This window comes from Megalopta genalis, chromosome 4 (genome assembly GCF_051020955.1).
Source record: "Megalopta genalis isolate 19385.01 chromosome 4, iyMegGena1_principal, whole genome shotgun sequence".
In the NCBI taxonomy this organism is placed as follows: Eukaryota; Metazoa; Arthropoda; class Insecta; order Hymenoptera; family Halictidae; genus Megalopta; species Megalopta genalis.
In genome coordinates, this window is record NC_135016.1 from 3,139,492 (window position 1) to 3,150,216 (window position 10,725).

The 10,725-nt window shown below is 50.4% G+C and overlaps 1 protein-coding gene across 3 annotated transcripts; it reads left to right on the forward strand.

Annotated features, from left to right (window-relative positions):
* Positions 1 to 629: 629 nt before the first annotated feature.
* LOC117218828 (transmembrane reductase CYB561D2) lies at positions 630 to 10,245 on the forward strand. 3 transcript variants are annotated; one of them, XM_033467500.2, is made up of 4 exons: positions 630 to 1,065; positions 4,048 to 4,177; positions 4,271 to 4,513; positions 6,318 to 10,245. In XM_033467500.2, the coding sequence occupies exons 2-4, from the start codon at positions 4,076 to 4,078 to the stop codon at positions 6,819 to 6,821; spliced, it is 849 nt and encodes a 282-aa protein (XP_033323391.2). In that variant the 5' UTR covers positions 630 to 1,065; positions 4,048 to 4,075; the 3' UTR covers positions 6,822 to 10,245. The 3 variants fall into 3 exon arrangements, with proteins under 3 accessions (XP_033323391.2, XP_033323392.2, XP_033323388.2); XM_033467501.2 differs by lacking the exon at positions 4,048 to 4,177 and having other exon boundaries at positions 642 to 1,065; XM_033467497.2 differs by lacking the exon at positions 630 to 1,065 and having other exon boundaries at positions 4,033 to 4,177.
* Positions 10,246 to 10,725: the final 480 nt, after the last annotated feature.

The following is a 10,725-nucleotide window of genomic DNA, read 5'->3' on the forward strand; positions in this document are numbered from 1 at the left end:
TTCGGATAGAACGCAAATGAAAATAAATCGGACACCAAAGGATTAATCGTTAAATTATTTTGCAGGCGATAACGAAGTCGAGGATCATCGCGCGTTAATAGGGACGATAAGTGTCGCGAAACTCCTGGGAGAGCCCTTGGCCGCGGAAAGACGATCCATGAAAGTCGATCGATGAAAAATATCGCCCGGATCGGATTTTCGCAAGATCGGCGAATCGCCTTCTCGTTGCAGCAGCGGCGAAAAGCTTTCGGTTAATCAAAGAAAACTTTCCTCGTCCCGGTATTTATGAAGCAGAGAATTGTCCTCTATCTTCGCCGCAAGAAAATGTCCCGGTCCACACAAACAAACTTTCCTTTGTCCGAAGTTTTACGAAACACGGTGGGCTCTTCCATTTTCACCGCGGCGAAGGATATTCCGGCCAGGAAAAGAAAAGGCGGGGTGGGTAGGGGGTTGGAACTCCTTCGCGTTTCTTTCCGCAGAGGAGTTAACGAACGAGTCCGCGGGCCTGGGACCGGACTAATTACCAGCGCCGGCAGGTGCCACCTCTTTTTACCGAACCGGTAGAAATGCCAATAGCGCGTCAGTCGGCGTTACGCGGTGCCGGTGCACGCGGCGAGAGAGCTATCGCGTATCTGCTCGGCGAACGGCGAGAATCGCGCGATCCGGCGACGCAAAAAAAAGGGAAGAAAAATGACATCTGATTATCGGTGTCACGTACCCGGTTCGCTTTCCGCCTTTTTTTAATTAATGAGCGCCGCGACGCGTCGGTGGTCACGTAAGCACCGCGTTCCAATTATCTGGTTCAGCGGCCGCGTGGGGCGGACAGAAGAAAAAAAGGAATTTGCTCAATACTGCGGCAGAGAGGCGGTGTTCCGATCGATTGAGATTTCCTCAATTAGTATAACAGTAATCGCGCGCGGATCCGCGTCTGTGCTCGGTTCCCGGGAAACTCGTAACCGACTGACGCAGGCCTTTGCGTCGACGACGACGACGACAACGAGAACGACAACGACGACGACACCACTGCGGCTCCCGTAATTTTCCGAAGGAGAAGCGAGTTGTTTGGTGAGTTAACGAGTCGTTTAAAATTCCCACGGAATTTCCGGACTTGCCATTTTTATTTCCCCGCTTTCTCGGCCGCTTTCTCCCTTTCCGTTCCCCTCGCTCGCCGCTGCGACCTTCTCTCGATTCCGTTCCCCGTCTTTCCTCTCTCTCCTCCATTATTTCAATTTTCGTCGTCGCCCGTTGTTCCCGAGCCGGCCGCACGAAAAGTTCTCGCCGACGAAAAAATAGTTCTTTTTTTAGGGAGAGAGGAATTGTTCCGATGGACGGGAAATTCGCGTCTAATAATCGGCCGCGTTGCACCGTTTTTACGGAGCGCAACAACGACGACGACGACGCGTCCCGAAAACTTGTGACTCCGTCGTCGACGAGCGTTTCGAGGACGGAAAAGTCGTCGTCGGCGGAGGAAGCGGGCGCTGACGAACTATATTGTCGGCAAAATAAATCGAGACGAACGTAACGCGGCCGGAGACGGTCCCTCGGTCGGAAGGAAACTTGTTTATTTCATTTACTGGCTTCAATTTGCCCGGACAGATTATGGCGACCGAAAATATTGTGTCCGCCTGACGGACGATTTTCTGCGGGGACCGTGCCGCGTTTCCTCGTCGAACCGACCGACAGCCTCCACCATGAGAACGCAATTACGGAATTGCGCTGCCGCACTTTACTTTCGAAAATATGACGGGTCTTTGTGTCGACGCCGCGCCACAACCCTTAGCACCGTGGACATCCGCGATGACAGCTGCAATTTTAAACGGTCGAAGGACTGGACGAATGGAACAGCATTGGCGTACTATATTCGAGCTAGCAAAATGATTAGGGAAAGAAAGAAATTCACATAGTGGCTCCTCTGTTTCTTACAATTTGCAGGAAATTCTCTCTAATTTTCCTTTAGCTTGCGAACAAAAATGCACAATTTGTAATCATTGTATCTCCTCTTCCCAAATTGTTCATTTTTGTTTAAAAATTGAAGGAAAATTAGCGAGAATTTACTGTAATCTGCAGTCTAGTCATCGTTCGTGAGGCTTTTTTTTATACAAGATACAAATTGCACCAGTTGCAAAATACAGGAGGTGCAAAAAATATTCGAACAGCTTTGAATATAAATTTTAACGCAATAACTTTTTAAAGACTGGATCAGAATTAAACGGCAAATCAGAAGAATTTGGCGCAATAACTTTTTAAAGACTGGATCAAATGACTTCACAGTATCATTCGTCGTTGCAACAATTCTTCACGAATTGCAACAAACATGAATCAAATAGATATTTCTTTCTTCCTCGAACAAAATGTCAGCGAGTCGAAAATAATACATGGGCGTCCTTAAATTCTTTTAACATACTCGTTCTTTTAAATTCCGCCCGACCATTTTTCCTATAAACGCGTAAAATCCGCGGTCTAATAATTAGCGACCCATAGGCAGCGGATTTTTCTTCGCTCACGGCGTATGAAACTTTATAAAGTGCAGAGAATCGTGAAAAATTGCGCGGACGCCCGCGGTATCCACGGTTTCAGTACAGTTTTCGAATATAATATCGTAGAACAAGGAAATCCCCAGCCAACAAAACCAGAGGAACTCGTCGACGTTCCAGCGTGAATGGACGTCAATCGCCATTTGGCTCCGACGAAACTTCGACAAAATATCGGGATTATAAAAACGGATCCCTCTGTAATAAAACAGATCGATCAATCCGTAGCCACGCGGTGCGGCGACCTGCGGTCTGTCAACCGCGTTCCGGCTTCTCGCGCAGCAGATATTAGACTGCCATTGTCTGCTTGGCTTTTGCATTTTCGTTTCCTTCGGACCGCGGGCGCGGGATCAACGGACTCATTTCCGTTTCTTTCGATCGGTGACCCGATTTTAAAGGGGTCAGCACCGCCGAGCTCCCAGATGTAATCACTCGAACGCATTGCCCGGAACCCGTAACGCCTCTAATTCCCTTTATCGTGGCCAGTAATTACTATCGCGACGCTGCCCTTTGACTATTAGCAAACGTTCTTTGAGGCTTCTCGGACGATCCCGTGCACGACGGCGAAGTTCGTCGAAAAAGCGGCAGTTCTCGGCGAGCAGATACAATATCAATCGGACAACAAGCGATATCAATTCGGACAGCGATAATGCAAGAGGCGAAATTAGACATAGATTAACAGCTGAGTGGTTCGAGATTGCGTCACGCCGGCTGGAAAAAATCTTTGGATCTCGAAATACCGATTGAATCTGTATGTAAATAACAGATCGCGAGTTCCGTGCATTTCTGATCACGACCGGTGACACCAATTTTTCGAAGCACGATTAGCATAATCGATTCTAACTTACGGTGCATCTAAATCGTCTCTTAATTACTCGATTGTCAGCGATCGAATTACACAAAATACGTTTTGAAAAATTGCTGAAGAAAGCTTTAAATTGAATGTAGAACATCGCCGGTTGTATAATTATGATAATAATTAATTAATGGACCGTCGACTGTATAGTATATCACGAAAGTATACGAACAGTTTTTGAAACGCAATGATTTTATAAAAATTCGGCCAAATTACATTGAATTAGAATTTCTTAGGTACGGTAAAGTAAATTAGTCTTTCTAAAATCTAAAAAAGAGGTCGAGTAATCGCGTAAGATTAAAAGTTACTACGTTTTAAAAGACGTTCGAATGTGTACTTTCGCGAGGTACTGTACGCAGAAGAACATCCATTCAGAGTTCTATCATTCGACAGAACTTTTATTTCGTTATCCGAGTTGACATTTGTTCGGCACTCGGACAGCTAGATTTTTGAGATACCGATGAAAGATCATTGTTAACTCGTGATTCGATATCGATAATTGTCGTCGGCCGGTTTATTGCAGCTCCTCCCCCTCCCGCCGCGACCGGATCTTCTGTTTCGCGCTGATCCCGCCGGGTGCTTAGTTTTATTAACCTTATCTACATCCTAAGGATTATAGCCTTCTGGTTACGCGGCGAAAGTTGTGTCATCTGTATGTAGATCCGGCTGCAATCGATGTCCCAATCCGATGAAAATGCTCGCCGAAATATCTCCCGCACGACCCAATAATATTCTACGAAAATTCATGACCCGCGCCCGCTTGCGAATTCCGAGCACGGCTTCCCCGCAGGTTCGTTAAAAATCGCGCAAACATTTCCCTATCGATCTCGACGTTCGATATTAAACATTGTCGCGCATTGTTGCGCCCTTTGGATTTTCCCAGAAAGACAAAATGGTGCTGAACAACGGGTCGCAGCAATCGCTGAAGGCGATGACGATCGGCGATCCAGAGGCCTTCGTTCCCTCGACGGAGAAGACCCCAAGGTCGACCTTGGCGCAGAAGCTCTTGACGACGATCGACTGCGTGAATCACCTGCTGATCGGCTTCCTGACCGCCCTGACCCTGTACTACTCGGCTCGAACCTTGGGCACCCTGGACGTGCATATAACTTTATGCACCCTCGGGGTATGTGCGCGCAATCTTTTAGCCGAGGCGTAACACCCTGCGAATCGTCCGGGGGTAAAAGGCTGAACTTCGCTCGCCAGTCACGTTTCCCACCGGCTAATAATTAGGTCCGCCATTGCACGCTGCACAATGACCTGCACTGGTTCCCGAGCGTTTCCGTTATCTCCTCGGTGTCTTCTCTGACCGCGATCGTTATGAAATTAGCCGACTAATCCCCCCGCAATTGTCTGCGACCGTCCGATAGCAGTCGCAGTCGTTCCACCGTGTAGTTTCGGCATCAAAAATAAGCTAATTGCCCGGGAATCTTTCGTTGGTTAAATTAACAATTCAACGGCAGCGCGTCGAGTTACAGTAATGTCTCCCTAATTGACGCTCAGATTGTGCAGAAAAATGGACAATTTATGGAAGAGGAGACACGATTGTTCGAGCCTTGAAGCTCGGTTTTATAGTTGTTGACAATCGATAACCATAAGAAACGAGTCACGAGACTCGAATAATCGTATCTCCTCTTCCATAAATTGTCCAATTTTGTGAGCGTCAATTAGAGCATCAATCTGAGCGTCAATTAGAGAGACATTACTATATTTTTCTGCCGTTTCGCGAAGTTCTAATCATTTCTATCACGAATACGCAAAAGTCTGCGCGAAATCGATCAGAAATGTTCCAGCTGTTCGACGTCGCGGCTATTTTTAACGTCTCAAGAATAAATCAGCATCCACGCGACCAAGAACAATTTCTCTTTGTCAACAAAGCGAATCGTGTCAGCGCGCTGCAATTATTTTAATTCGTCCGCTCCCCCGTTCGAAGATTGCACTCGGCCCGGTCGCGAGCGCGCAAGCCCGCACAAATTAAACAGCGACCAATTATCAATGGTAAAAAAGGCGTAACACGCAGTTCGAAACAAAGTTGTCCGGCGAGCGGAACAGCGCGCAAAAATAATCCGCGGGACGATCGACCCGGTCGCGAGATTTTAATGGAATTTGAAACAGTTGATTGCAATTTTCGCGGGAGCGGCTCGGCGGCAGAGGGGGGGAATCAAATTTGATATCCCTCTCCTTCGACTCGGTCTAATTACGACGAACTTTCCAAGCCGGCGAAGTCGCCGGCGAGCCGCCGGCATAAGACCAACAAAGTGGAAAACAACCGGGCCGATCCGGTCGGAGTGCAAGTTCCGCCGCGATAAACAGTCGCCGCGAAACAATTGTCGAAGATCGGGGCCGGGGGAGCGGGATTCCTCCACGCCGGTAAGATAATATACGCGACGGTCATACTTTTTTCTTCACCGGGGAAGGAACCCCGGGTTCCTTCGGGGAATGTTAAATCACCGGGTTAACGGTTGCGGTGGCGCGCGAAAAGTTTCATTCCGCGAAAAATTTTCGAGCGGTTTAATCGTCGAAAAAAAGCGCGGCGAACTTCTTCGGCTCTCCCGCGAAGAAAGGAGCGGAGAAAGGGGTGACAGAGGGGGGGGGCTAAGGGAGAGTGCGAGGGAGGGTCGAAGAAGTTCCGGGGTAACCTTGCTGGGTCGGCAGTGTCGGCGGGCGATTGCGCGCGATTCAAATTGCTCCATTTATTTTCCACTTACACACCCCGGGGCTGAAACGCGAAATCGAAATTCTGCAATGACCTCGAGGATCTCTCTCTCTCTCTCTTGCTCTATTGCTCTCTCGCTCTCTCGGGCTCTCTCTTGCACCCTCGGTCTCCGAGAGACAGTCCCGGGGTGGCCAAAGAAGTTCTAACGACTTGGCGAAACGACTGCAACTTCCACCGTTCCTTGACGACCCGACCCCTCTTCTGCCGGTTTCAGTACATCCTGCTGATGTCCGAGGGCATTATCTGGCTGGCTGGCGAGGACGTCATCACGGGATCAATCTCTCGACAAACCAGGAAACACGTGCACTGGATCCTGCAGGTCCTGGGCCTCGTCTGCGTCATCGCCGGAGTCGCGGTCATGTACAAAGTGAAGAAATTCCACTTCAGGTCGAATCACGGGATACTAGGCATCTCCTCCCTCGTGATCATGCTGTTCCTGGCTATCTGGGGTTACCCGGTCCTCATCGCGGCCAGACTCCGGAAGCTGGTCAAGCCGGTGATCCTCAAGTTCGCCCACAATATGCTCGGCATCGTCTGCCTCGTCCTCGGCATGGCCGCGCAGATCCTCGGCTTCCAAATGAGGTGGCTGCCAGAGGATATTCCACACGCACGGTCGCTCGCCGTCATTCTCACGGCCATCGTCACCATCCTCACCGTCAGGAGCGCGTTGCCTAAGCTCTGCTCGCAGTTCTCCACCATCTTGTCCAAGCGGCAGTGAAGCGCCGGCGTTCCTGTTGATTTCTTTGTCGCGGCTGATCGGAGAACTTCGTTTGCTGCGAAGACTGTGAATTAAGACTCGACTGCTTAATAAGTACAGTAATGTCTCTCTAATTGACGCTCAGATTGACGCTCTAAATGACGCTCCCAAAATTGGACAATTTATAGAAGAGGAGATACGATTGTTCGAGCTCGTTTTTTCTGGTTATCGATTGTCAACGACTATGAAAACGAGTTGTCCATTTTTCTGCACAATCTGAGCGTCGGTAAGGGAGACATTACTGCATAGCTAAATTCTGTGAATACCGGATCGCCGAATCCTGATAACGCAGAACACAGAATTTTCGAAGTAGGGGAGAATGGGTACTTCTCTCTAAAGGTGACATATTTTACCGATGTTTTCGAGATTATCGATGCTTCCTGCTTCTCCGATTATCATTGCGTTCGCTGGACAATGCGCGGAATAATTTCTAAACCTGCCGCAGTTGGCTGGAACGAAATCATTTTCGATCAGCCAAATGACGAACGAGTTTCCTCGCTGGAAACTACGTACTATCAATCACAGCTTCCATTGTTCCCGCGTTCTTTCCGCGACGAATCGTCTGCCGGAGCAGATACACAAGCATCGAGAGACAAGTATCCGACAAGATCTTCTTCGTTCGCGGTATCCTAAGCGATTCTAATTTCACTGGAAACACGTGTTACGCAACTGCGGTAACAATGAATGTAGCGTTCGCCGACGGCTCGGCGGGCAACGAGTCACGTTTTCTCTGCCGCAGATAAATCCTGGGATTCCTATTAAATTTGCGCCGGTGCGCGAACACATTGGAAACGCGCGAGGCGTCGATCGGAATTATGTTTTCGAATAATACGAAACGCGGGGCCGTGTGTAACGGGGGTCCGGGGGACGCGCCGGTGTGACAAGGTCGGAATTTATATTTTGAGAAAATCGACGGGCCACGGGAAATCCTAAAGCAGGGGGTATACGCGTTTCGTAATCGGATCGGTCGCGATCGGGGACACGCGCGTCGACGCTCGGTTAAAAGAGTTATTTTCGTCGGTGTTTGAGGCCGCGCCGGACGCGCTCCGTCGGATCGACGGGCACGGAGATAAATATTATTTACAACGGAGACCTCTCATTTGCGTGGCGACCGCTGGCGGAACACGGGGAAGCCCGGCTGCTGGGAAATACGTGAACGAATCGCGCGATCGGGCCGCGTAATCAAAGTTCAATTATATAAAGTCGTTACGGCCGAACGTGTCCGAGGAAGATCGCCGGCACGATCGAGGATCTACACGTGGATTCAAAAGGATCGACCCGTTCGGGAGAGTCGAGCCGGCGGGGTCCAGGGGTCAGGGGTTCGGACAAAAGCCGGGATTGTAATTCTTTCGCTGTGCAACGTCGCGTGCCCGATACTAAATTCGTTGAAACAATTGGCTGCGGATCGGTCACAAAGGGACTGGCTCTCTCTCTCTCTCTCTCTCTCTCTCTCTCTCTCGCGGAGACCTTCGCGGGACAATACGCGTCGAGGACGTTAATTCGGGCGAGCGATCGCTGGGCACAGAGCTCGACGTCAGGAATTCGTTAACGATTAAAGGCCGCGCGCTGTCTGCGCCGACTAATTAAAAGAAAAAAAGACCGGCGTGGAGCGGACGGAGAGAACTGCAATCTCGGATCGGGGATCACCGGATCTCGCGGGGTCCCGACAAGCTCGCGCGAAACGTTCGAGGTCAACTTATCGGACTTAATTTCCCCGGCGCGGCGCGATTCGAGCGGAGAACGTTCCGGCCGCGCGTTGCGGAGGTCCGAAGTCCGGAAGACCGCATTGTTCTCGCGATTTAACGCCTCGACGGGTATCGCCGGCCGATTCTGTTTAGCCGAAGATTATCTCGTACGTGATGATCGGTCGCGTCGATACTCGCGATAACGAAAACATCCACGGATTCGTGGAACTCACGACGAACTCTCGCGCGCGGTTCACGATTAATCTGATAAGAGGATCTTCGGATGGCCGCGGGAACTTCGCGAATCCGTTGTAAGACGATCGATTAGCTTTTAAGACAATAATCGTCCGCCTCGTGTCCGGACTTTCGGCGACGATCCGATGCGTTAAATTGTTACCCCCCCGGTCGAGGGACAAAACGGACTGCGATCCGGCGAAGCGGATTGTAATTAACGCCGCGCGTTTAATGTTAATCTGTTCGCGGCGCAATCTCCTTCGCGCGGATGATTAATACATTCGTTGACACTCGATAAACTGGACGTGACTGATAGACTCGCGCCGTCCCCCCTTCTCCCCCCATCCGTCCAGCCGCGATCTCGCGTCGACGTTTATTTCGTGACTTCGACGCACCGCCGAAGAAACCGCCGCAGCGTTTCAGACACTGGCGTTATTTATCCGCACGCGGCGCCGCTGATTGCTACATCGACCGGCAAGCTCCCGGATTAACGCGAAGCGGACAGACACGCGTTCCGTGTCCCGAATCGATGAGTGTCGTTCGTCCGAGCCGCACACGCGCGAGGCCAGAACCCGTTAATCAGGAAATTTCGCGCGTTTATTTTTTTAACGCGCCGGAAAGCACGTTGAGCCGCCGATATCGAGGGATCCTTCGTAATTCCATTCGTCGGTTCACTTGCCCGGAGACACTGTTTCGTCCATGCACGCTGCCGCGAGTTAATTTTTGTCGCGCGTTAATCTTCTGTCTCGTTACCGGATCGCCTGATCGGTCTCGCGCGGAATCGACGAACTTTCTCGCTCGGTGTTTCGCGAACGATCTCTCCGATCATCGCATAAAACGATTGCAGACCGTGTGCGCGAACTTACTAGAATAATCCAGCGGACCGCGGATTTTCGTGCGAAATAAACGCTGCTTGTCTCTCGGTTCCGCGGAACGAGAGTCGACTAAAGATGTGCTGAATTTTTTAAATGGTTTCGCAGAATTGAAAATAGTCGCGTACGCGCGAGATCCGCGGTCTCGTAACTACAACGGAATTTCTGTTAATCGTGATCTCGGCGATCGCAGCGCTGGCGCAAATTCTTATTTGTACGAATAAATCGCGTGCGCGCGGAAAAGTCGACGCGTATCAAATAATTGGCGCGCGGGACGCGCCCGGCCGATAAATAACGAGGATTACCGGTCGATGCTCGATCGGGTTAATAAAACAGAAATGCTGTTTTAGCGGCTGTGTAACAAGAATTACGGAAACGGAGAGTCGAGCGTGCAGCGAAATTTTTTAATTGTTCCCGATAATCGTTAGCGCGGGACAGAAGAATGATCGCCGTACCGGACGGGTCAACGGCCCGTGCAATGAACGATTCCGATTTGAAAAATCATTTCCCGATGCAACGAGAATGTAATACAGTATTTTAACTGTTCCGCGGAACGGATCGCAAACAATGACCCCGAATAAAAACAATCATGAACGGCCTGTTTTTCATTCGGGCCAACGTTCGCCCGCGCAAAGGCCAATAAAAGCTGCTGCCGCTGCGCGGGCCAGTTCATTGTTTACCCTTATTTTATGCGAGCGTGTACCAATTATTTCGCGCAATTTTCGAAATCAATTTGCACGCCGAACGCTCGTCGACCGTTCGCCGAATTTGTCCGGGGGCGTGCGCGGCGAGACGCGCGCGGATACGGAAATGCGATTGAAACGAAACATCGGAATCGTTCCGTTTCGCGTTTCGTTCGAACAAATCGCGGGAATTCGCCGGAGAAACAACGCGTCGCGCCGGTTCGTCGGCGTTCGAAGTAGCTCGAAACGAAATTCCGATTATTCGCGGTCGTCCCGCGTTTTGTTCCGCGCGACCGTGAAAAAGAGAGAAAAAAAACGATCGCGAAGATCGGCGGCCGCAATAACTCGGGAAACGTCGCGCGAACGTTGCGGACGCGCGGGTCCGGTTTAA